General features: G+C 47.6%; 1 protein-coding gene across 1 annotated transcript in view; it reads left to right on the top strand.

The window, feature by feature from the left end:
• Positions 1–26369, top strand: part of TNFRSF21 (TNF receptor superfamily member 21) — a 30421-nt gene extending 4052 nt beyond the window's left edge. Inside the window, exons 2-7 of the mRNA XM_034061033.1 lie at positions 1014–1668; positions 3361–3852; positions 16946–17211; positions 21504–21557; positions 23851–24070; positions 24949–26369. Coding sequence (XP_033916924.1) covers positions 1014–1668; positions 3361–3852; positions 16946–17211; positions 21504–21557; positions 23851–24070; positions 24949–25178 — 1917 coding nt within the window. The 3' untranslated portion in view covers positions 25179–26369. The remainder of the gene's footprint in view (positions 1–1013; positions 1669–3360; positions 3853–16945; positions 17212–21503; positions 21558–23850; positions 24071–24948) is intronic.
• Positions 26370–27037: the final 668 nt, after the last annotated feature.

Genomic DNA, 27037 nt, shown 5'->3' with positions numbered 1-27037 from the left:
TGTCAGCCTTTCTTTTGAAATGCCTTTTGTTCTTGGTGTCTTGTCTCTGCTGGCGTAACTGATGTTAAATCTGTGGACAAGAAGTCTTTGGCAGGAAGCGGAGGTCTGACTTGGTGGATGGAGTTTCTCTTAGGGATGGAACAGCCTCGATGCAGAGGAATTGAGGGAATAAAGCCTTGGAACTGTGATTAGGCGGAGACAAACAGATTTGTAGCCATCATCTAGCCAAGCCCAGCTGGGTGCAGTTTAGTGTCTAAAAACTGGAGACCTGTTACCTGTATCTGATGCAGTGAGAAACTGAGCTCCACAAACAGCTTAAAAATAGCATTGGGTTTCTCTCCTGTTGGTAATGCATCCGGTTTAAAGTGGGTTCAGATGTGGTTGGAGGCTCAAAGCAGAACATCCCTTGTGGTCTCACCAAACCCTACAAAGGGTCTTAAAACTCACAGAAGGGCAGAGGTGCTGGGAAATAGCCCGGTAGTGGCTGCTAGCCTGGATTTCATCACTGTTCGTGTTATTTATAAAGGTAACTATTTGGACAAGTGCAGATAAAAAAACACAGAGGAGGAAAGTTTTACAGGTCAGAGCTGCCACCGGCATGTGTTTTCTGTGTTCTTGGCAAGTGCCTAGCTTGTGCTGGAGAACCTCAGCCTTGAAATGCAAAGCTGGTCTGAATTCTCCTGGGGTGGCAGGTAGCACGTACTGCTGAAACACAATTAGTGGTGTTTACCACCCTGTCAGGGTTGCAGTGTAAATGGTGCTCAGTGTTACCTAGAACCATGGTGTCGGATTTAAGAGATTATAATTGTAGCTGGTGATGTGTCTGGAGAGCCTGGTGCTACCTCTACTGGTTCTGTTCCCCTCTGACCCTGCTGAGGTTGCTTCCCTGGGTGTAGTAACACTTCCAAGGTCCCAAGGCTCTGGGACATCCCTTGTGACCCTGCGGGGGATCGCTGGCAGAGAGGGCTCCATCTCATGCTGTTGCTGACTAATACCTCCTGTCTATCTTCCAGCTGCTCATGCTCCTTGGCACCACTGATAGTCAGTTGAAGCTGACCTCCGAGCAGAATGCCATCAGCCTCTCCCCTAGCAAGTACCGCCACCTCGACCGTGCCACCAATAAAGAGCTGATCTGCGATAAATGTCCAGCAGGAACCTATGTGTCCAAACACTGTACAAAGAGTACCTTAAGAGAGTGCAGCCCTTGTCCAGATGGGACCTTTACTAAGCATGAGAACGGCATAGAGCGGTGCCACCCTTGTAGAAAGCCCTGTGAACTGCCAATGATTGAGAAAACTCATTGTACTGCCTTGACTGACCGCGAGTGCACTTGCCTGTCTGGTACGTTTCAGACGAACGATACCTGCGTCCCTTACACGGTGTGCCCGGTCGGCTGGGGCGTCCGCAAGAAAGGAACCGAGACAGAAGATGTTAGGTGCAAGCCGTGCCCTCGTGGTACCTTTTCTGATGTGCCTTCTAGTGTGATGAAGTGCAAAACATACACTGACTGCTTTGGGAAAAACATGGTGGTCATCAAGCCAGGGACAAAGGAGAGTGACAATGTCTGTGGTTCTCCAGCGTCTCTCCCGAACACATCTTTGACTTCGTCCAGCACCGAAGTGGGTGAAGAGCCCTATGAAGCTCCACCCACTGCTCAGCTTCCCAAAGGTAATGTCCACCACTCAACCACAGATGTGGTTTTGGTTGTGGCATTGCGTTTCTGCCTTGGTCATCGTTGGCTTTAGGCTGTTAAAGGGCAACCTGGTTTAAATTGTGGGTGGTGCTTTTGCTTCTTGGCCAGAAGGCAGCTCCAGAGTGCATGAGATTGCCCTCACTTGTGTTAAACTACATTTAATAACGTTTTCACCGAGACTGTAGTAATGACTGAACTTCTGGCCATCCTACTGCTTGAACCGAAAGGACATCACGTTCCCCAGCCTCTTTTCCTGCCTCTGTGTTGTGCTGGCTCAAGTCTCTGTCCATTTGTGGCAAATGTGAGGTGGGCTGCAGCAGGAAAACCCAGAGGGGAGAGGAGCTTTGTTCTACCAGACTCCTCTGATGAATTCACTGCTTTCATGCCCATGCTTTCCTTGCTTCATTTCCCCCTGTACTGTGCTGGTGTACTGGCTTGAATGGGAACCATTGCCAAATGAGCTGTCCAGGAGCCTAGGCTGTCCTATAACATTTCTTATTCAGTCTCTTAAAATTTCCATTAGTTATTACTGGTGGGGAGGCCCAGGTTAAATTCCCTATTCTCTTGCTTATTTGGAAATGGTACATCATCATAGTCTTTATTAGATCTGGCTAGTTGTGGTGGTGCTGCAGGACCCCATTTGAGGCGATGCTCAGCTCTCCCTGGGAAGGAGCTCCTTACAGTGTCTTGGATAGGGTATTCTAATAGAAAAAAAATGCAACTTTTGATGGCCTGAACACCTGAGTTGGTAAATAGGATAGGGAAGTGTTGACAGTGGTAGACTTCCAATGACTCTTCCTTGTTAGGTTTCAAAGCTTGATAGGATATTGGTGTGTCATTGCAAAAGGACAGGAGGTGTTCCCTGAATGTTGAAGTCAACTGTAGACAATTAGGTAAAAGTTAAAGCATTTTCCCTGTTCACCTTCTGGTCAGAATGTTTTGGGTAACCAGCTCAGAGGCACAGTCTGGTTAATGGTTACAGCCACTCTCTGGCTCAGGTGGGATGAGACATGATCTTCAGTTTCCAAAGTAAGCTCCAGTTTTTGCCACAACAGCCATTCCTTTTCTCACCAGGCTTCTCATCTGGCTGGGACCTGAGAGCTGTTGGTTGATAAGAAAACCCAGTAAAGATGGAAAGTAGCTCTTAGTGGGAAGACTGGTATCTTCTGTTGCTACAGAAACCTGTTTTGTAGTTGATGGCATCCACAGCTGCTTGCAGTGCTGATAAAGAAGCTAGTGCTTCCTTAATAAAACCCAGTAGAGGGATACCAAGCCTCCAAACTGTCCTGTAGTTTTAGCCCCCGAAAAACCTAATTCCACAACCGGAGTAAAACTAATGTTCGTAAACCTAAGAAAGAAAAATCTCCCTCAGAAATACTTTATGTGGGACAAACACAGATTGACAACATGCCTTTAAGAACTCATTTTTTTAATTAGCTGCCACTAGTTTTAACCAGCAAGAGTCAGTTTTACCTTGAACCTATCTCTGTAACTGTACCCATCTGTTCCCAGAGTCAAACCTCAATTTCACCTCTTCCCTTTCTCTCTGTCTGGCGTTGGGTTTCTGTCTGCTGGCCAAGCAGATGCTCAGGCAGGTCTTAGACTGTGATGTGATGCCATATCGTATCTCTGGTGCTGTGACACTGAACTCTCTTCTCTTTTTGCAGGTCTGAACTCTTCAGTTCCTGATTTTGTCCCCTCTCCAGTGCCACACATGTCCAGTGGCATGGCGGCCAGCTACTACAACGAAACCTCAGCCAACGAGACGGATAGTGCTGGTGGGACCCTCGCTGGCTCTGGTGCCACCAGCCAGGCACAGAGCTACCGGCACAAGCAGACCAGCCAAGGGTTGGAGAAGCAGCCGTCATTAGAGATGGTGGGGGGCGAGAAGTCCAGTGTCCCATACAGACCGCCCCGGCGAGGTCCACCAAACGTCCACCAGCACTTTGACATCAATGAACACTTGCCATGGATGATCGTCCTCTTCTTGCTGCTGGTCCTGGTGGTTATTGTTGTCTGCAGCGTAAGAAAGAGCTCACGGACTCTGAAGAAGGGGCCCAGGCAAGATCCCAGTGCCATTGTGGAAAAAGCTATTATGAAGAAGTCCACTACCCCGACACAGAACAGGGAGAAGTGGGTCTATTACTGCAATGGGCATGGTGAGCAGTAGTGACTGGGGGCCATGGGGGTTTGTTTCCTCTTCCCTGTCCTGTGTGGTGCTTTAGAAGGACTGACTTCACATCCAGTGACCTGTCTTTTCTAACTTGTTGGTTCTTGTTACGAGGACAAAGCCCATACACTGATTCCTTTGATGTTTCTTCATCCTTGGCTTCTCCACCTTCCTGTCCCCATGATGTGTGCCTGCTCCTGAAGGAAGGGTTAATGGAGGCAATGACACCTACTCACTCCAGCTCCTCTTCTTCTTCCCACTGTCTTTGGTAGAAGGATGTTGAATGAGGCTCTTTTTCCTTCCCCTCTATACCTCTTTCCATTTTTCTTGTTTTGCATACTCCTTATTTTCTTGGTGACTCAGTCATGGGTCTGCTTGTCTTTCGTGTCTTTTTTCCATCACCCTATCTGTTTCTGGAAGGCTGAGTCATCCTGTGCCTCTTGGCAGCGCCACAGTTTCAGGTTCTTAGCCCTAAATCCTGACTGCTGGCTTGTGGCCCCAGCACTTTGCTCATGCTGGAGCCAGGAAGGTTGTCCTTAAAGGTTATGTCAAAGTTCTGTGAGTGCTGTGAAGCCTTCCTGGAAGCTCTGCTTTGTGATGTTTTCTCTTCTTTTGGTGGATGACTTGCTGTCAGCTTTTTGATGAGATTTAAAGATGATTGGTTGTGGTCATTATATTGAAATTTGTAAAAATCAATGGTAAATTAGTGGTGGCATGTACATGAGCACCAAGGAGCTGTGATCTCCCTAGTAGGATGCATGGTTCTTCCTCAAAGGTAGAGGCAGTTTTGACCCTCTCCTTATCCTGTGTATACAGCACTGGCAAGTCTGTACTTTAGGTTGAGGTTGCTCAACCTTAAACAACTATTCACAGTTAACCTTTAGAAAAGCACATTTAAGAAGGGAGGATGCAAATACAGAATGGATTGAAAAAAAGATTGGAAGATTTACAAGATAAGTCTTTGAAAGTCATCCTTGAGTGCTTAAGTACAAAGCAAAGAAGGCTTTGAGTAGGGATGTCTTATGTCATGTACTCTCTTCTCCTTCCTGTTGATTAATAGACGTGCCCTTTGTTTGCCTCCATTAATGCATTTATAGAACCAGTAGGATCTTGTTGGAATTAGCTTTGTGCCTTCTCCCATGTTTGTGCTACTTGACAATATCCTTTTAAAACTTTTGAATTCTTGAGGTGAGGTTTCTTGAGGTTTTTCCATTTGTGGTAAATTTTTCCAATTCCACACCTGCGCTCTATTGTCTCTAAAATCTGTGGTACCCAAAGCATGGTCCATGAGGCTATGGTGAGTCATCTTCAGTGGAGTTTCAAGCATTATTAGACATCCTTATTTGTGGGCACCACCAGAAATACTACTTGGCTTTCGCCATGGTTCACTGGCTAAAAGCAGCTGCTTGTTACTAATTTGTAGTAATATTTTTTTCCCTCCAAGACCTAATTACATGTTAGTTGAATTTCTGACTCCTTGATTTTTGAAGCATGTCAGAGCAGGGGCTGAGTTGTATAACCCATTTAGGTATAGCCCACTTACGTATAACCCCACCTCCCAGATCTTGTCATCCTTGGAGGGACAGCATAATTCATGGGTCATCCTGTGCTTGCCATGATGAGTTGTTCCAGTCTTTGTCATCCTTTAACAGCTGAATTTGGCTAGTGCATCAAATTCATGAGATATTTGTTAAGTTTTTCCCCTTGTCTTGGGAAATAAGGTGGATGTAACAAAGCAAAACCATGCTTAGGTGATAAACTGGCCCAGTATCTGATCAAGTCTCAGGTCTGGAGGCAGATTGCCCTGTTATTGTGAGTTCCTGGCCAGGCAGTTTTTCACATCCCTCCCAGTCATTCTTGGCGCAGTCACGCTGTTTCCATGTTGGCATGGGTGACTTCATGACTTCCTCATGCCACTGAATGTCCTCAGCTGAACTTTGTGCAATGAAGGCAGAGAGACAAGTGCAAACCAGTTAATGCTTTGTCTTGGTTTTAGTGCAGCTCTGGTGTTGCCCAAATTCTGTTGCATTTGACAGTCCTGGAGTAACAGTTGGACTTGGTGATCCTAAAAGTCTTTTCCAACCTAGTTTATTCTGTGATTAGCTGAAAGGGCCTTGCTCGTTAGTTTTTACTTGGTGGTAGTGGTCTGTTGTGTCAGATACAGAAATTGCTCTGCTCCATGGTGGTGTATAAATCCCTCTTTGGTTTTCTTATTGAAACGTCTGGCTCTTAAGACTGTTTACTTGAAATGAGAGAAGACGTAATGCCATGGAGAAATTGACCTTTTACTTAATAACTGGCTGTACACCTAAGATGTACTGCGGAGATGCAGCGTCATAGCTTAGCTTTCTGCTGCTCTAGCAGTGTTTGTACCCAGGTTATGCTTCATCCTGAAGCAGTGTTTTAGACAAGGATGAATATAGCTAGGAATAGGCTTCAGGCTGTTGCAGAGAGGAAATCTTTCCCCTCTGGTGCTGCCCTCCATTGTACGCAGCCAGAGCAAAGCATCCATAATGTGAGGACTACAGCTGCTCACCACATCTTCGGGCACCAGTCTGGTTTGTGGTTGCACTAGGGGTGTGGAGGGCAAGCAGTTTGCCTTAAATATTCTGGGGATGAAGGCCCAGGGTCTGGTATTGGCTGTGCACCCCCATCAGTGTGACCTCCCTACCTGTACATTTGTTGTCCGTGCCAACAAGGGGTTAGCACACGCTTATCGTCAGGGCAAATCCTGTGTGCATAATTGTTGCAAACAGTCTCCCCCCACCTTCTTCCTAGTTTACCATCTCCTCCCTCCTAATCCTTTTGGTAAACAGCTTTAACCTTTGAAAGGGAAGACAGGGTCTGACGTAGGTGCCGCAGCTTATGCGTGGAGGAGCTGTGCTTGGGTGGATGCCCTTGCAGCAGCACCCTTCAAGCCTCCCATGCACCAGATGGGCCCGCAAGGCTTTGCCTCTTTGGAGGATTGTATTATTGTTTGCTTCAAGCCTATCAGTTCTGGATGAAGCATGGCCAGGGTGGTACTAGCACTGCTAGGCTGGAACAAAGATATCTTGCTGTGGTTGGGCTGATTCCCCACAGAGGCAGATTTTAGGGTGGCAGCAGTGGCTCAAACTCTTGCCCAGTCCCTGAAGACACTTGCTGTACTGACTTGTTTAAATAGTTGAGATAGGTGTGCAGTCCTGAACAGCAGTTATTGTCATGGGGCGTTTCACTTGTCCTCATCTCCCCATGCACTAGTGTCTCTGCCCTGTGCTCTCTCTGGTCATAGTGCATGCCTTAAATAACAACCCAAACCTAAAAATAGCAGTAGCTTGGGAGGCTGGTGTTAAAACTAGACCTGTGTCCTTAACGTGGATGTATTCCAGCCAGGGCAGCAAATGCCGATGATTGTCACTGGATTAAATGGCTCAGAGGTCTAGGAAGAGCTTGTGATGACTAACAGCTTGAGTTAGCAGCCAGGCTACCTCCACGTGTCCTCGTGTCCATCTGCGCAACAGGGATGCGTAGATGAGCCCCAAGGTCTCATCTACACAGGATTGAGAAGGCAGAGCAACACCAACAGTGCAGCCGTGGGTGGAGAAATTAGACCTCTTTTGCTGCTTCAGCTGGCTCTTGCATTGTAGGCTTGCAGATGGGAATCCAAAGGGGAAAAACAGTTTGCCAATGATTTCCAAAGAAGTTATCGATGTGGTGCCTGAATGACGTGGTACTGGGCTGATAATGCTCTGTGGTTTTAACCTTGTACAACTGCTTTCTTTTAGAAGATCAAGAACAGCCTACACACTGCAAACACTTTGTTCTAAGCAATTGCTTTATTTTAGCAAATACCCATTTCCTTCTTTCAGCTCTTTCCCAGGGTAAGGAATTGATCTTGCAGAAACCTTTCAATTGAAATTGAGAGGTGAAGCCTGTCTCTTGAATATCTTGGAAATGCCACATTTGGCATCAGTCTATGCCAAACATGAAGATATGCTTGAAATCATCTTGCAGAAATTGCTGATAGTCTTACTTTTGATTTCACCCATTGAGTGGCAGAGGATGAAAGGCAAAGATTGTGTAAAATGTTATGGGTTTGGGTAAAAATCTGTGTAGAAGGAGCTGCCTGAAGCCATGTGACAAGAGGCAAGAAGGGAGTTCAGTGATTTATTTTTTCCTGGAGTTGAAAGACTGAAGAGCAGATCTTGGCAGCACTGACCTGGCATGAGATTCCACTTCCCTTTAATTTTTCTTCAAGTCCTGTAATTGCACATTATTGCTGTGGGTGGTGAAAGCAAAGTGAGGAAGCCTCTTGTTAAATAATCAGAGAAATAAACTTCTGCAGAAGCTGTTGCAGCTGCGATGGAGCTGAGGCTTGACTACCAGTAGAAGACCATATACTGAAAATGGATCAATGGGGAGTTGAGGGATGGTGCTGGAAAGACAGGGAGTGTTAGGATTTGAGGGTCTTGGTTGCTCAGCTGTTGGGATGCCTGGTTGTCAGCCCATTGGGAGCTAGGATCTTCTTGGTTGGCAGTTCATAGGGAGTAGTCCTTGGTGTGCAACTCGTTTGGTGTAGAACCAGGGCTAAGCTTGAGCTTGTTCTGCTCCCAAGGAAGTCATTGAGAGTGTTGAAGAGGGTGTTACTTCCTTGTAGCTCAGAGAACCTGGTGCTGTAGGTCTGAAGCTTCCCCCGTGAATATAACCAACGTGTGTGTTGGGCAGCAGTACTTGTTTGCGTAAATGAGATGAAAGCCACTTAGTGTAGTGGTTTTGTTTTGTAGAGGTGGTTTTCCCTTCGATCAGCTCCTGAACAGGTCACAGCTTGGTGTCAGGAGCATCACACTGGGAGGCAGGGTGAGGATGGAGTAGCTGATATGGACATGCACCCCTGGGGACTCTGTCTCCTCAACACATCTGCAGAGCACAGGGATAAGCAATGGGATTAATAGCTTCGCCAGTCTCCGACTGTGGTGGCCTCATGGTTTTGTGCCCAGGTAGGGAAGAGATGGCCAGCAGCATCTAGTGAGTGCAGATCTGCCCATTGGTATTAATGTAATTTGGTAATTGCTCTTACATCTGGAGAGGAGCAGCCCTGGGCTTCTGTGTGAATCCTAATGTTTGCACTAGCAGACAGAGCATGAGGTGAGAGCTTGATGTTTGTCTACTTGCCAAAACAGAGAGGCAGAAGGTGTTGGTGGTCTTCTGATGTCAGCCTGTCCACCTCTGCAAAGTGATACCCAGGCAGAAAGGGAGCTTATTAAATTGGAAGGGGCAGGTATGTACTGGGAACCACGATAAATCCAGATGCTGTGATACTGCTGAGCCTTAAAATAGGACTGCTCCCTCACTGCAGCTTGTTCAGCTGTACAGGAGCTCTGCATTTTACGCTGTGTTTGCTCCAACACAGGCATGATGCTCTGCTTTGGGGTGGGATGAAGCAACTCCTCATCTGCAGCACAAACCTCTGCCTTGGGAGCTTTGGGCTGATATCTGATGAGTTCAGAACATCACCTGCCTCAAACTATTCAACTTTGCTCAGGTTTGCCCCAAACTCATCCTTGGCCTTTTGGGAAGCTCTGTGGTTTCCAGAGGTGTGCAGATGATGCAAGGGAACCTGGGAAAATGCAAACGAGGGAGGCTGCTGTTCCTCTAAGAGAGGAGGAAACCTAATCATGTGCAGATTTAGCATATCTTGCTCTTCAGCCTAATCACATTAGTAGGCCTGAAGACCAGTGCTTGATCCCTTTCAGTGCATGTATCTCCATGAGCCATCTATGCACACTGTGTGCAGGGCTGTGTGAAGCCGCTATGAGAGGCTGGTGTATTTGCTCCAAAATCAGCTAAAAACCAAAATTATCCCATGGCCAGAATTCGTGGGTGGTCCTTGGATTAATTTAATAAGGGATCAGGATTTGTGCCTGTGTGCTAGGTGTAGGGCTGAGTGTCAGAAGCAGGGCAGCTCTGCTGCAGAGAGGTGGGTTGTCCTTGTAGAAAAACATGCTGAACTCAGGGTTGTTTTGCCAAGCCCCAAGCACTGGTTTCTGTGCTGGGAGGGCTGTGATTTCTCCCTTCAGCAGGGCTTTCACACATAACTCCTCGAATAACAAGGCAGGCTTTTTATTTTGATCCTTTGCCTTCACTGGCCAAGGCTTTGTCTGGGTTAGGGGGAAATGCAGGAGGCAAATTTAATCCTCGGGTTGGCATCCACAGGTGTCTGGATATTTATATGGCTGTGGCAGTGTGCTTGCTCAGGGTTACCAGCTGTCCAAGAGGGTTATAATGGAGATTAACTCTGTGCAAGCCGTTTAAAATTTAATAATTACATAAAATACTTATGCTGGATGTTCCCTTTTAAACTAAAGGAGGAGCAAATCTGCTCTGCAGGTCCCCAGTGCTAACATAGGGACACAGAGGGGGCATCACGTGGTGGTGGGCAGGAGCACATAGGGGTCCCAGGAGGACTGGACCAAGGGTGCTCTTATAGAGGTGACTTTCCATGGAGTCAAAGGGAAGTCTTGTTTCCTGCTGACCCTCAGGTTCCTGGGTCTGAGACATGTTCATAACCACATGTGGCTGATCACAGATATTCCTCCACTGCCTGGTTTGATTGAGTTATATTCCAGAGTGTGGAAAGTCTTTGTCAGGAGTCCTTTTCCTGCCCTGCAAGATTTTTGTTTTCTTAAAAACCCCCACAAACATCACCACTTAGTGGTTTGTTGCTCAAACAGTGGTTGCTGAGGATGTGACTCACTGGCTGCTGGGAGGGTCTGATACCAGCACTGTCCTCTGTGGGGGAAATAGCAGATTGCTAACAAGTATTCTTAAATGTGTCCTTTCCTTCAGTTTGGACAAAGGTTCCTGTTAGACTTGTGGAAACACTTGTGTTGGAAGGGACCTGAAAGCTTACCTAGTTCCATTGTGAGGGACACCTTCTGCTAGACCGGTTTGCTCCAAGCCCCATCCAACCTGGCCTTGAACGTTGCCAAGGATGGGGCAGAGACAGCTTCTCTGGGCAACCTGTGCCTGTGCCTCACTGTCCTCACAGGGAAAAATGTTTGCCTACTATCAGATCTAAATCTCCTCTCTGTCAGTTTAAAGCCATTATCCCTTGTCCTATCCTTGCATGCCCTTGTAAACCATCCCTCACCAGCTTTCCTGTAGGCCCTCTAGATGCTGGAAGCTATTATAAGGTCTCCCCAGAGCCTTCTCTTCTCCAGGCTGAACAAGCCCAGTTCTCAGCCTGACACCATAGCAGAGGTGCTCCAGCCCTCTGAGCGTCTTTGTGGCCTTTTCTGGACTCTCTCCAACAGCTCCACATTCTCCTTATGTTGGGGCCCCAGAGTTGGGTGCAGGACTGCAGGTGGGGTCTCGTGCAAGCAGGGAATATCATCTCATCATGCTGCTTTTGATGCAGCCCAGGATATGGTTGGCTTTCTGAGTTGTGAGTGCACGTTGTGGTTTCATGTCCAGTCTTTCATCCACCAGCATCCCAATTCCTTCTTGGTACAGCTGCTCGTGATCCCTGTATCTGTCAGCTTGTGCTGATACCAGTGATTGTCCTGGCCAAGGTGCAGAACCCTGCACATCTTTTAGGTTTCCTTGTTTAGGATCTGGAATATATCTGGGAAGGGCAGTAGTGGGGGGGGGGGGCTGAGTTTCCAGTACCTGCCCCTTTTTGGTGGAGGTTGGTGACATTTTCACATTTTAGAAAGGTATTTGTGTCGGGTATTTGGGATTTCTAAGTCCTTTGGCCAAGCCATTGCACCTTATCAGCTGGAGTTTGGATGTGCCACATTCTGACTTGCTTGTACATGCAGTCTCTTCGTTTGCGCTCAGAGGTAAAAATAGGCTGCTGTGGCTGTGTTTCGCATGAGTCAAGAGGATATTTGGAGGAGGTAGGTGGGCTGCGCTCAGGAAGAGAGCTGAGTTTGCAGTGATTTGGAGCCCTTAACTGAATGTAAGGGAGGGTTTGGCTGCATCACTGTGGTTCTCACGTCTGACTTGCATGTGCCCTTCAGCTTTGCTCTCCACGTGTGATGCTTCATCCTCAAGGTCTGTGCAAGTGTCAGAATCCAAAATCAGGATTTGTCACTGTGTGTGGCATACAAATTAATATCACCCATCTCTGGAAAACCTGTCTCAGTAGGTAGGTGGTGGAAGCTCCATGTGCTCTAGCTCACATTGGTACCGGGATGCTGGAGGTCAGTTCCTGCAGGTTTTGTGAGTAGACTGGTGGGACTTGGCCCAGTTGAAGGAGGGCTGGAGTGTGGAATCTCCAGAAATCCAGCCATGCTGAAAACTCAGGAACCCCAGCAGATGAGCTGCTGCTAGATGAGACCATGTGTGCCACAGATCCTGGAGAATCTCCCGAGTTTTCCTTCCCAGCTGTGTAAAACAGCCTGTAAGAATCACAGAATGGTTTGGGTTGGAAAGGAACTTAAATCTTCCAGTTCCAACCCCTGGCATGGGCAGGGTCACCTACTATACCACATTACTCCAAGCCCCATCCAACCTGCCCTTGAACACTGCCAAGGATGGGGCATTCACAGCTTCCTTGTTACTCACAGCATCACTTGAACTGATGTGTTAGTAGTTTTCTCTGTGCTATATCCCTTCATTATTTATGGGATGGGAGGACCTATGGTTTGGAAGGACTCTGTAGCCTCGAGATTTCCCCTTCAAGGTGGCAGCTCAACAAGCACTCTTCTGAAAAGAACAAATGACGTTTGGCTAGAGCTCCAGAAATGAAAATGATGATGGCTTTTTGTTTGTCAGAGGGTGGGGAGAGGAAGGAACCAAAGCTCCTCTGTGGCTAGGCTGTGGTTAGTCTTTGCTGTATCTGTTGCCATGTGCTTGGGTGTAGCATTCTGGCTTCCACTCCTCGTGGGTTTGCTTGAAGAAATGAAAAACGTAATGGCAGAGAAGGGAAATGGTCTCTTGTAGGTATTGTACATAAATGTGCCAGTGCTGCCAGTCATGGCCCTGTGCCGCACTGGCCTCCTGCCCCACATGAGGCCAAGTGACCACTGGAGAACTGGGTTTGTGTCCAACCTGTAAATAGCAGGGGTATGGGAAGTGTGTGAGGCTTGTTCAGAACAAGCTCATGAGAGTCGTCAAAGCTCAGCCAAGTCCCATGTGCGTCTGTGGTGACCACTTTGATGATGTTCATGAGTGCAAGGAGTAACTGCTCTGTTTGCACCAAACTGTGTACCACAGTGGGGCAGCAGCCATCTGAAGGGGATGGAAATGGGTGGGGAAAATGTTAAATCAGGTTCAAGGAAGTCACTGAAGTAAACAGAAATGTGTTTATGGGGAAGAGTGGGGTGAAGATGAGCAATGTGTTTAGAGAGACTTGCCTATAGGTTGTCCCTGCCTCTCCAGGAAGGTCCTCCATTCAGCATACACTGCTGGATGTGTACTCAGCAGTTCTCTTTGCTTGTGCTGCTCTGTAGGCATCTGTCTACTCTGGACTTGTCTCCATTTGTCTCTGTTTGCTCTGGCTGTAGACATGCCTGGTTGCGCCCATGTTCCCTTGTGTGTGCATTCATCTTTGTGCTTTAGGTTTGCCTGTTCAGAGCGTGTTGGCTTTGTCCTGGCTTGAAGGGGAGTTCTTTATTGCTCTGGGGTTATCACCACTTTAAAATATTGGGTGGTTATGTGGATTAGCCCATTCAAACATTTAGAGAAATGCAATGTTCAGGTGATGGCAATTGAAATGCCATCTGCCCAGGTGCTTAAGACATGCATGGATGTCTTGGAGCCTTCTATGGGATGGCCATGGCACACACAGCACTGCTGAATGCAGCCATGGGGGTTTCACAGCAAGGGCTCCTTTTTTAAAAAATTCCAGTGTCGGAGGCAAGCAAAAGCTGGGTGATAAATGGTGATGGGCCCTGGTGGTGGTGATGGAGAGGGTAGTGGTGCCTCCTGTGTTAGCAGCATGGCTGTGGCAGCTCTCCCAGGCTGTTTCCATGGCCCGCAGTAAAAAAAAGGGTGACTCAGGTTGTTCTCTGGTGTTTGCAAGCTCAGAGCAGCTTTAGTATCACACTGGTGTGGCTGTAACTAGCCTTGCATGGGAAGCGTGAAGTGGGTGAATCAAAGCACTGTCCCTGCTGAGCTCAGCCATTTTGGTGGGGTTTGGAGGGTTTTGAGCATCATCTCTAGCTTTGGCATGCAGATGAGCATGGTGGGAGAAGGTCCACATGGTTTGGGGGGGGGAGGGTGTGAGGGCTCTATATACCCTGGTGGACATCTTCCCATCCCAACGGATGCTCCAGCACCATTAGTACTCTTCAGAGTAACTTACAGGGCTTCTGGAAATATGGAAGTAGTAGGACTGTAAGCTTATTACAAGCATTACCATTTTCTTTAGTTTGAGCAGTAATACTTGGCAGTGTGCAGCCACAACTTGTCATGTAATGGTTTTAATCTTATTTTTCAAGAACAGAGGAAGCAATGGTTTTCTAACTGACTGGAGCCAAATTTGTGCTCACGTCTGTATCTCTTCCATACCTCTCTGGGGTTTTGTTTGCCCAATATTGTAGTAGTTGTGGTGAACATATGGGGCTTAAATTCATTTAATAGTTGCAAGAAAATGAGTTTAAGGTTCTTATAGTATTAAGGTAGACATTTCCAAATTCGTTTTTAATGGAACGTTTGTTCTCCAAAGATTATTATGCGTCATTAAGTCCTCTGCTGCCTGGTGCGTTCTCGTGCCCTGGGATGTTATTGCCAAGGGTTGTAAACATGTTTATGGAGCCACTTTATTGAATGATGAGATTAAATATACTAAACTTGACAATGTCAGTAGTAGCATGAGCACTCTGACATAAATCTTGTGCAAGAACATTAGGGCATAAATATCATGCCACCGCATAAAACTGGTACAAGTCAGATTGTGACCAGCTGAAAACTCTTCTCACCAGTACAGCAGCTGTAAATACTGGGATTTATCAGCATGAAATACATAGATGGGAGCAGGGAGTATATGGGCTTTTCCTTTTGTGGGAGGACTAGGTGCGCCATGCAGGCGTCATAAACCAGCAAATTATGTTTTAATGCTTCTGTATGACTGACACACATGGGTGTGGGTAGAGCTCCCACCCAGCTCTAATGCTTCATCTCATTGCAGGGCACCACAGGGGACTCAACCCTGCTTATCTCGTGTGTATATATGTATATACATAGGCAGCATTATCTATATACCTGTATATATCACTCAAGCCAGGAAAACATAATCCCCGAGTATGAGAGTAGAAAAAGCTCTGCAAGATTTATGCACTACAACTTACGCATTATATACAGAGGTATCTCACTGCATTAATTGCTACCTATCTATAGATATATAATAAGTAGCACCAGACCTGCTCATTCCTCTGCATTGCTCTCACTACCTTGGTGCACAAGCCTTGCAAAGCTTTTTCTGTCCTTGTATTCAGGGTTTTATTTTGTTCCCTTGGGTGGTTGAGTGATAAAATCAAGTGTCAGCTGCATAAACCTGGCATTTTGCTGCTTTTATGTCAACAGCAGTTGAATTTGCTGGTTTAAAGGATCCAATTCAAAGCCTGAGTTGGCTTTTGGACTTCTTGCTGACACAAGTGTGATACTGAAAGGTACAGGGCTTGGCTGCTGGCATGGTTTGTGCTGTCTGTCCTACTTGAGCAGGACTGATGGCTAACCCAAATGCAAAGGCATCAAGTTGAGAGGATTTTGGAGCCTGGAAGCCCACCACCTTGAACTGAGGATTGTTAGTCTTCATCTGAGTAATGGGAAGAGTTAACAAGACCAGACTTAATACCTGCTACACAGAGATATGTAAAAAAAAAAAAAATATATATATATCATATATCTGTGTGTATATATATATATATATATACAAATATAACATGTATAAAGAAGGGTGATACAAACTATACAGCCTGGTACATATTTATATATACATATATTAAGATATATTAATACATCTATATAAGTTTGTATGGCTTATATATATATATATATCTCTATATGTATTCTGTATTTGCCTGTGTCAGGGCTGTGACCTGAAGGTTTGATCTAATTTGGTTTAGAAACTGTTCAATTTTAGGTTGTTGGGAAAGGCCCTGGCTCTGATATTCTTCATAAGCAGCTACTTTTGATGACACAACTGTGGTGCCTGAGGAGGGAAAGAGAAATAGTCCCTGTAGCAATGGAAGTGGTGCTGGCTTATAATGAAACCTGAGGTGTGGTTACTTCTCTGGAAAAAGTGAGTTTCTCTTTGCAGCTCGCCTACACCCAACCCTTCATGTGGTTGCTGGAAACAAGGTGTTGCTTAGTTTGGTAAAACAGGGTTAATTAGCTATTATGGAGGAGCTATGGCTTTATTTGAAGGTTTAACTCCTGACCTGTTAGTAGGTTCAAGAATAAGCATGCCGTTTGCATTGCCCCAGAAGCTATGGGGAGGAAACCTTCACTGTCTTGAACCATCATGTCTCAAGGGCTTTTCTAGGGGAAACCTTGCTTTTGCTTTTCAAATCCCCTACCAGACCTTCCATTTACCCAATGCTTTTGTCCCATAACTGAGTCATCCCACCAGTTTGCACTGGAAACAGCTCTAAATGCGATCATAGCTGCTCTGGGTGCTGTGTTATGGAAATACTCATTTGTATAGAGATGCTTTGATGACTCACCTGTTAATCCAGCTCCTGTTCAAACTGGTGGCTGCAGTGCGGGTGTATAGGCAAGCATGTTGCCATATCCCCTGCTCCTGCAGCCATATGGTGACTGAGTACAAGGGGTTTTCCTGTGCCAAAGAGTGCAGGAAATCAGTGTGGTTATTTTTAGTGTGCATTTTCTTGATTGGAGTGACCTATGAGTCTGTCACCTTTTACATGAATAGCAGGTGTTGAGGACATAGCAGGTGCCTGTCTGCAGGGCTCCTTGCAGCTTGGACTCATGAACCATCTTAAAAATAATGATGATATTGAAATCTCCAAACAAAGACCAACCAAAAGAAAAGCAAAGCAGGGATGGGATGGGGAGAAACTTTGCTAAAGCTTAGGTCTGCAGTGCCAGGAAGCTGCAGACCCCTGTGCCTCACCTGTAGCTCTTCTGCCCCACAGGCATTGACATCCTGAAGCTGGTGGCAGCCCAGGTAGGGAGCCAGTGGAAGGACATCTACCAGTTCCTGTGCAATGCCAGCGAGCGTGAGGTGGCAGCTTTCTCCAATGGCTACGCAGCTGACCATGAGCGCGCCTATGCCGCCTTGCAGCACTGGACCATCCGTGGCCCCGAGGCCAGCCTGGCCCAGCTCATCAGTGCCCTCCGCCAGCACCGGCGCAATGACGTGGTGGAGAAGATCCGAGGCCTGATGGAGGACACCACACCGGTAACGATGGGCTGGGTTTTGTGTGCTCTTGTCTGATGCAGTGCATGTCTTGTCTGGCTGTGGTGAGCATGAGACCCAACTGCATCCAGCTTAGCTCATAGCCAAATAGCTGGACACCATCTCCCCCTGGAGCTCCTCAGGGGCTTAGAATTAAGCTTTATATTACTTTTGAGTTTTGCCAAAGTTTGCTCAAAACCTTGTCAAAGTTTTGACAAACTCTTGAGTCCCAGGTGTTGTGGTTTGCATGTAGTTTTGAAGGTCACCAGGAGAACCTGTTACTTGAGCCCTTATATTGAGGATGATCAACCTTCCGTGCTGGCCATTGCCCTGTCTGGAAGGTCCTGAATGGGTTGCTGTGCTAAAGCAATATGTGGGATGTAAAAGCATGGAAGCACCCCAGGGCACAGACTCAGCATGGTAGCACATTGTGCACCCCAGGGCGCAGACTCAGCATAGTAGCACATTGTGTTTCTGCAAGGTTTTACTTGCTGTAACCTGTTTGCCTCCTCTCCCTCAACTGGCTCCTGCACTGTGGATGAGGGTGGTGATAGAATGGCCCTGGGAGGGATAGAGAAAGCTGTGGGAAGCAGCTTGTGCAGGGGAGGCTGAATCCCTGGAGCCTCATGCCAGTGGCTGAGCTGCACCACAGCATCCAGATTGTGAGCGGATGGGGCAGCTGACTGCTCAATGCCGGGAGCAGGCAGGGAGATTGATTTTGGGTTTTTTCTAATCTGGTGGCTGGAAAGCCTTTAATTAGTGTGAATTCCAGTCTGACTCTGATTTGTATGTCCAAATGCAGACAAATCAAGGCAGTTTCTCTCTGTACCAAACCGGCTTGATCCGAGTGACCAGATTGACCTCTTGTTGGTGGCACTCTGTGCTATGGAGGAAGTGAGGACTCTCATACAAACACATGTGTGCTCCCTGTGGCTAAGGGCATGATGCCCTTGGGGTAACCAAAGCCAGCAGTGAGCATCTAATGTGTGTCAGTGTGTCCTGGAAGAGCTCAGGAGGGATGCATGGGTGGCTATGCTGTCCGTGATCCCTTTGGCCCTGCTTGGCATCCGTGGGAGCAAAAAGGTTTCCCCATCAGTCCCAGCGTTCCTGTGTCCATAAGAAGGGAATGACCCCCCCCAACTCATAAGTAAAAATTCTGTTATTAAAAGTTGCAGCTCTTGGACAGCAAACACCTAAACCCAGGCAGCCTCTCCCTTCACCATTCCATCTGCTATCACATTCTTGCCCAAATCATTTATCTGGCGTCTGACTTAAGCCTGCAAAACCTGTGGAGCCAAAGCTGCACTCTCCTGTCTGTCCCATTCCCTCGGGCAGCCCTTTGAGCTCCAAAATCCAAATATTTACAACCCCTGCTAGGAATAAGGGAATTAATGGGAGTCTCTGGAGCGTTACGGTACATTGCAGGAACATTTTCCCTCGGGTGGGAGCAGCTCCGCTGAACACTCGCCAGCTTTTTAAGCTGTGGGAGATTATGCTGGTTTTGCATCGCGCTGAATGAATTTAGGTTAAAACGAGATTAGCCTTCTGAATCGCTTTGCTAGGGTTTGTTTTCTGCAGTGAGCACAGCAGCTGTGGGAAGGTTTCTTGGGGTGCATTTAACTTGCAGGGCTCCTGTTCAGGTTTGCTCTGGCCACAACTACTTCTCAGCCTCGAGGTTTGCAGAATCTCTCCCCTTGCAGCCAGGCTTGCTGGGCAGCAGCATGCGAGCCTGGGCGCTGTTCATTGAGCACAGGCACACCCCAAGTTAGTGCTGACAACAACAAAAATGGGAGATAGAAGGGCAAAAGAGGTTTTTCACTGCTATCCCAGGGAACTGCAATTCTCCATTGTGAGGTTAAAACCAGAAAAAATCAGTGCACTGGGCTATGGGCTTTTCTGGGGGTGCATAACAGCATTGTGCAGATACCAAGGGGTGCCTGTGCTTGCCTGGGCTGGCCTGGAGCGATGCTGGCACAGCTGGCTGTGTTGGCTACTGTAAGTGTCCTACTGTGAGCAATGCTTTAAGAGCTTTTTATTTATGGCTCTGCTGGCCTTGGCTGAAATATTCCAGGGAATGGATGGAGGGGCAGCAAACAGCCTTGCTCAGGGCGTTCAGCAGCGCAGCCTCAGCAAAGCTTATAAAAAAGAATAATAATAAGGGGGAGGTTGAAAATGCAGAGGGGGAGGCTGCAGCCCTGAGCCCAGCGAGATTTACATCCGTAGCTAATTGCATGCTGCAGATAATTCCATGAATCGGCAAATCTGTCAGGGCTAGGTCTGGTGTGAAGCTAAGCAATGCGGGTTTTGGGGGTGCCAGAGGAGAAGAGGATGTGAAAGCAGCCCTGTGTCCAGGCATGCAGCTGTGGCTATGCCTTTTGGCTCCTTCCCTTCCTCTTTTTGCAGGTCAAAACCCTGCAAAACCCTGCAGGTCAAGAGCCTGGAGCAACAGTCCTCAAATTCAGCCCTCAGCAGCTCCTGCCCATGCCCTTTGTTTTTTCTCTTGACAAAGCTGAACTGGGCTGAACCAAGTAATTATCAGTTCATTTTGTGCTTTGTTAACCTCAAGTGTCAGCAGTGGAGCAAGGGTTTTGCTGGAGTGAGCATCAGTTTTATTCCTGGTTTGTGCTAAATCTTGAGTTGATTTTCAGCAAACCAAGGCTGGGTTTGAACCAGGCTGGAGAGTGTACAATAAAAGAAAAAATTAATGATTTATGAAGTAATATAAAACATAAGCAATAGAAACACAAAAATACGAACTTCGCAGTTTGAGGTTTCCCTGCTGTGGTAGCCACATCTCCTAGGATTCGTGTTCTGTGCATTTGCAGTACAATGGGCTTGGGAGTATAAAATGAAGCTGGAAGATGGGGTCATAACAGGCTGAACTCATTAGTGACTTAGCCTGTAGTTGACTTTGCAAACCCATCATCATGGCTTCATCATCTCTTCATCAGTTGAAAAGTGGGTGAGGACATCCACAGAGAGGAGAAGGCTCTAGAAGTTCTCATTGAGACGCCATCTCCTGCTTGGAGAAGCACTTGGCCCACGGATGGCCAGGGCTGATGGGGATGAGTTGCTTCCTCTGTGTATGATTGCATATTTGTCTTGGTGTCTAAACCCTCCCCAGACCCAGCATTGCCCATCCTGGGTTGCATGAGGTTGGACTTGAGTAGCTCTTCTTCAGGGCTGCTTGTGTTGAGGGATGCTGGCTCCACCACGGAGGTGGTGTTACGTGCTCTTCTGAAACCTGGCCACTGAGGTGAAAGACACAGAGAGGACATTTGGGCTTTCCCACCCAGGGGGCTGAGCCACCCGTGTGCCTTTCACATCCCATTGAAGGGCTTGCCTCCTAACTCTGCAGCACCTTCCCACCGTTGCTGCATCTCTCTACCACCTCAGTGAGACCTCGTGGCCTCACCAGTGGTGTTTCACCTTCCAGGGTCTGGTCTTCCCTGAAGGTGGACCACCAAACACCACAAGCCCTATGAAGCTGCTCATTCAAACAGATCCTCCTTGTGACTGTTGAGACTATAGCGAGAACAGCATTGCAGGGCTGCCACCCAGCCCACCCTGCTTCATGTGCTGGGGTTCCTCCTTCTGCATCCCTTACGGAGGCATAACAGATCTGGGAGTAGGGTTGGTGTCAGCCGGGTGTCATCTTTTGGCAGGGAATCCGGGAAACAGCCGCCTCAGTGCTAAATTTGTCCCACCACATCCTGGGAGGGAGGGTGCACAGCCGCCCTCTGTAGCAGTAAACCTGCCACCAGCTTTTATTACTGCCTGGTTGCTGCAGGAAGTATTGCCCAAAGGAGGGTTTTTTTAATGCCTCCAACTGCTCCTTCCTCGCATTAGCACAGCAGCTGCAGTTGCTGTTGACCAAGCTGATCTTTTATTGCCGTAGAGTAAAACAAAGCAGAAAATGGGACCAACCAGTTCAAACAGAGCTGTTGGGACCAACTGTGAAAAGAAAACAAAGCCAAGCCTATGTCATCTTCTGCCCCCTTTTCAACCTTCAGGCACCCTGAGCTGCTTAAAGCATCCTCCCAGATGCACTGGGATCCAAGAGGATGGCAGTGCTCAAGCCGCAGTCTAAAGCTACACAGGAGCATTTAGGATGCTGGGGGATTTTTTTGGCATTGCAAACCTCTTGCTGCAGTGCTCAGAAAAACACAAAATCAAACTGGCAGAGTGCCCTGGCTGGTTGCAGGAGGCTTCTGATGCGTCAAAGCTGCTGTGGCGCCTTCGGTTTTCATGCTGGACCATCCACCTAACAGTTTCCCATGTGTCTGTTTCTGCAGGTGCAAATGCAGCCTCAGTGGCAAGCGCAGGAACCCTGCAATGATGATGGAAAGGTGAGCAATTTGATGGCTCTGGAAAGGCAAAAGGGCCATGGAGGGTGGTTTTGATTTCTTTTCTTGTTTTTTTCCCTGCCCAGAGTGGGGCTTCACTCAAGCACCACTGTTCTTAAAAATAGGAATAGCCAAGGTGGCTTCAAGCAGATGAGTCATGGGCTATGAATAGTGTATTTTCACACCTATTCCACAGGCTTCACCTCTCAGCAACCTCTTGCTTTCCCTGGCTTCTCAAAACCCTCATTCCCACTTGCTTTCTTCCTGCGGTTTAAATATTAACACGCATCCAAGCATCCTGTTTGCTTTGCCTCAAGCTCGCTACCGTTCAGCTATTTGGAAAGCTTTGGGCTCCCAGGACACCTACAGTCAAATAACCTCGGGTGATTTTTTTTCTCCTAGTGTGCTTTAGCAGCTGTTTAATTAAACTCCAGATGACTCACTTCTGGGAAGGGCTTTTCCCCTCTGCTGGGAAGGCAGAGCCAGGGCAGATGGCTGCTCCCTGCCCTCCCTGTAATTGCTCCTCAGCTGTTGGGCCCCTTTTTGGAAATGAGGAGGTGTTTGTGGCTGGATCTTAGATGAGTTTACATGAGGAGAAACTCGCCCCTGAAGCCTGTCTGTTATTTTAAAGGTGAAATCAGAGTGTGTTGCAATTTAGAAAGTGGCCAGCCACTCTTCTGCTGCTTTGTTTGCTTTTTGCCCATTAATGGCAAGGGGCTGATTCCCATCATTGAGCCCTATTGGAAAGGGAGTTTCAGGAGAGAAGGCAGATTCTGTTACTTAAATATTAAAGCTGACTTTTATTTTTAATATGCCTATTGCATAATATGCTGAGCTAGAACAAATCCTCCCCTGTTTGCTTTCAATGGGGGGAGAGGAAAAAAAAACCCTTTCATACTACCAGAAACAGGCTTCAATGTTAATTTAATGTGAACTAATGGGCATCTCAGCAGACATGTGATTTGTGGGTGGTGAATTCCTCGACATGGATGAGGAATGTGCCGGCACATCCATGCCAATGCGGAGGTGGCTCAGCAGCTCCCTTGCCCGTAGCCTTTAATCCACATTTCGCATTTTAATCCATGGGTAGTAAGCAAAGCATGTTAGCCGAAATAGCCTGGTCTTGCCTCTGTAAAAGGAGAAAACGGGTTGGGAGAATGGGTTACATGTGGACAGGGCTTGCAAATCTGTTCTCTTGCCAGTCAAACAGGGATGCAGGCTTTGGGAAGAAGTTAAATATTAGGTGGTCCTTAAACAACCTGCTTGGGGGGACCTGATGACATGCAGAGGTGCCCAAACTGCTAGCCAGGGATGTGAGATGTGGGATGCTGCCCCAAGCCTCTCATCACTGCAGGGAATGGGAACCAGAAAAGCTTTGCTTGAGATTTGCACCCTGAGGGATGCAGAGAGGCAGAGGAAGGTAGATAATGTTGGCTGCTGCCATGCAGATGGGAAGAAGATGCAAGAAGGAAGATGAAGAGCACTGTCAAATTAGGAAGCAGGTTCACACCAGCAGCCATGTGTGTAACACGTCCCAGCAGTGCTTGCTGCTGATGTCTTTGGGACTGTGGAGCCAAACACTTGCCTGTGGCTCACATCAGAGTATCATAAAGCACTTGGGTGACACTGGGGTCAGTGCCAGCCCTTGCTTGTCCTTCTGGCCCTGAACTTGGAGCCTGGTGGGGTGGATTTGTCCATCACACTTTAATGGGGTACTCATGGGAGCAAAGGTGAGACTGGGCAAACAAATCATTAACTTGCAGTGTGACCAGTGTAGTTAGTCATGGGCGCGTGCTGCAGTGGAGGTCCCTGGGGGTCTCGCAGCTCTCACCCTGTAGCCTTGGCACTGGCTGGAGGCATGGAATCAGGCTGTGCCTTGCTTTTAGCAAACAATAGCTGTGGAGCAGGATATCTGGGGGGAGCCTACCTGCTTGGGCATCATCACCTGACGCCCCAAGAGCTGAGAGTGAGAAGGAAAGACAAGTTAAAATTCTCTGCTGTGGTTCCATGTGCCAAGCTGGTGCTGTGCTTGCTCCTACAAAGAGCATGGGTTGTGTTGCCCTTCCTGTCTGCTGAGCACTGACATGCCAAATGCCATCACCATGTCCCCTTGGGTCACCTCCAGTGCCTGTCTGGGTCAGCACGACCCCTGGGAGGAGGAAGCCACCGAACATGAGGACCTTTTGCCAAGGATGGGCTGGGGTGTGTTGAAAGCCAGGATGCAGAGGAATTTGAATGCAAGCCCATTGCATAGCATCCCGTGAGGTAATTTTCCTTCTCTTTCTTCTCCCCAAAGCTGGAAGCTGACAGACTGGCGCTGCCGGTGAGCCCCAGCCCGGTGAGCCCCGCGCCCAGCCCCAGCCCCAAGCCTCCTGAGGCAGCTGTCCTCACCGTGGAGCCCTCTCCTTCAGAGAAGAAATGCTTCTTTGTTGATGAAGCAGAGCCTCTCCTGCGGTGCGACTCAACCTCCAGCGGCTCCTCTGCGCTCAGCCGGACAGGCTCTTTTATTACCAAAGGTACCAAAATCAGCCCAGGGGGAGTGGGAGGACCAAAGGGGTGCCATAGCATGTCACATATGTTTAGCACATGCAGTGGGGCTGCCCAACATGGTATCATTGAAGTAAATAACTGGGAAAACTGGCTCTCCAGGATACATTCATCACATTCTTGTTCCAGACCAGAATATCCTGTTAGCAAAGACAATACAGATTTGAGAGGGGGAAAACACCTTTAAAGGCTTTAACTCTTTGTGCTGATAGAAATGTTGTAGCATCTCTGGATGTCTTGGGGGGTTCTCCTCACTTTTGGCTGTTGCATTGCCCTGTGTATTATTGCATAAGATTAAACCAGGAAAATGTCATTTGAAGATTGAATTAGTATTTTTCGCCCTTGGTCCTGCTTGCTGCAGCTTGTGACTTGAGATGTAATTCACCATTAGTCACCCCCCTTCTTCTTGAGGGGGTTTAATTTACTGCATTTAACCTGCTGTGTTTAATCTTCTTTAACTTCTGATGAAGGTGAAACACTGAGCTAAGTCAGTCTACCCAATGTACACGTGGGTGTGGAAATGAAGCTGACCCAACAAAAACAACTTAAAAGAGCAGAATTCAGCTTTTTTTGGCTCCCCTTCTGCCTTCACTTTTACGTATTGGCCATTCAGCATTTATAAGCGCTGTGTTTGCTCTAGTGGGATCCTGGATTAGGTGCCTCAGCAGAGTGGCTTCTCCATCTTCTCCCCTCCCTATCACTCCTCACCCTCCATCTTTTCCCTCTGTTCTCGCTGTGGCTTGTACCTCTTCAGAGTTAGCAACAGGAGATGGACAAGGAAAGCAAGCCCTGTTTAGTGGATGTTTCTTGAAGGGTTTCTTGACCACCGTCTCTTTTCCTCCTACAGAAAAGAAGGACACTGTCCTGCGCCAGGTGCGCTTGGACCCTTGCGACCTGCAGCCCATCTTCGATGACATGCTGCACATCCTTAACCCTGAGGAGCTCCACGTGATTGAGGAGATCCCGCAGGCTGAAGATAAGCTGGACAGGCTATTTGAGATCGCTGGAGTCAAGAGCCAGGAAGCCAGCCAGACCCTCCTGGACTCTGTCTATAGCCACCTTCCTGACTTACTGTAGACTTGCTGGGTCACCATGCACTCTCCAAATATCTGCTAGAGCTAGCTTGGCACTCGTTAAGACGACTGACAATACACAGGCAGGTTTTCTTGTAGAATATATGGCCAGTATTTTCATTGAGGTGTCCTTGGTTTTTGGAGGGGGGGCAGTTTGCCAGCGTTGCACCCCTCCATTGTAACTCTATCGCTCAGTCCAAGTCTTTGCACCCTCTGCCCCCTTCCCGAGCCTCTCTTCTCCCTGTTCTTATTCCAATCAGATCAGTTGATGCACTTTAAAAAAAGAATAATAATATTGCAGTTAACAAACTAAAAGACCACGAATCTGGTGTAATTTAACACATTGAATCGGGGATTGCTCTGTAACCCGCGTCTTCTGTCAAAGCTGTTGCTCGGAGTGACTGTCTCCCACCACATCCCTTTGCCTTGGAGCGGTAAATGGCAAACACACACAAAAAAACCCCCAGTCATGGCTGGTTACTGTCTCTTTACACAGCTAAGCTTCCCACCCGAGCTGACATTTTTTAATGTACTATTGTATCGCTCGTATCCATTGCTGAGATTTTACTAGCACGGTTATTTATTGTATGGTTTTCACCCGGACAATGCATCGCGCTCCTATAAGCTAAAGCAGAAGCGCTTTAACCGCAAAAAAAAAGGGTCAGCCCCACCAGTCTTCGAGGCGATGAAAAGGTCCTTTGCCTTCAGTCGAATGTAAGGAGTTGTCTTGCCTTGCTGCTTGCGGGGATGGAGGGGCCCTGAAGGGAGCCGGTGCTGGACGTGGGGAGGCGAAGGCGGCTGCCAGTGTTCCTGCTCTCCTCGTGGTGTAAGACTTAAACCAAGCTATGCTTTTACACTCATGTCTCTTGTTTTTTATACAGACGTGGCCGATAGGTTCTCTGAAGACCTTAGCTGGTCTTAATAGTCTCTTCAAATCACACTTCACTTTTTATTAAAAGAAAAGAGATTGAGGGGTGGGAGGGGGGGAAAGCTGCATCGTAAAAAGTCTGTCTGATTATATTTGCAACTCTTATGCTCCCGTAACAAACAGTCTGTACTACGCTCAGTTTGTGGTATGAGGGTGGTGTGTGCTGCCCCATGGGAAGGGGTGGGAGTGGGGGAAGAGGGGAATGAATTGAAAAAATGCCTTCCAGTGTACTAATTTATTAATAAATACTAGGTGTTTGTTACTTGACATGATTCCGTGTTAGCCTCCTTAACACCTGCCTCTGCTTAGGGACATCAGAGTTGGAGCAGGGGCTGCTCAGGGTGTCCATGGAGGGGTGAAGAGAGAGATTTTGGGGTTTGAAGGTGGTGAGGGCGTTGTCTTTTGTAATTTTGAGGCCAAATGTGGCTGCTTTCTGTTGACAACACTGCCTTGAGTCCTCATGGTCTACACTGGAAATGCTTCCCCCCGGGGCAGGTCCCTGCACTGAGCCAGGGTAGGGGACACGTGTTAATCCCCATAGTGGTGAGCAGATCAGATGGCTGATGGGGCTTCCAGGGTTGGTTTTTGCAAGCTCTCAAAGGCTTTGCAGGCATTTTGGGGGGGCTGAAGTATTAATTTTCCAGGATGCAGCTGCTGTGCTGAGTCACTCCTAAGTGGAGGTCTTGCAGTCACAGCATTTCTGTTGTCCTGTTACATTACCGGTGTCCTTAACATCTCCACTTCCAAATAACTCATCCCTTGTTATTCTGTCTACGAATGGAAATGTTAATGGGACACATGCTTCTGGTTTATAATACTGTCATTTTGTATACTTAGCTCCAGAGTGTTTTCTGTTAACTCGGGTAGTGTGTTTTCCTTCTGGCTGGCGTTGAAAATTGTTGTTACAGTACTATACATAGGTACAGGATTAAAAC

Source organism: Melopsittacus undulatus, chromosome 3, assembly GCF_012275295.1.
Source record: "Melopsittacus undulatus isolate bMelUnd1 chromosome 3, bMelUnd1.mat.Z, whole genome shotgun sequence".
NCBI classification, from domain to species: domain Eukaryota; kingdom Metazoa; phylum Chordata; class Aves; order Psittaciformes; family Psittaculidae; genus Melopsittacus; species Melopsittacus undulatus.
The sequence above is the reverse complement of the archived record's forward strand: the minus strand, read 5'-3'. Positions and strand labels throughout refer to the sequence as shown.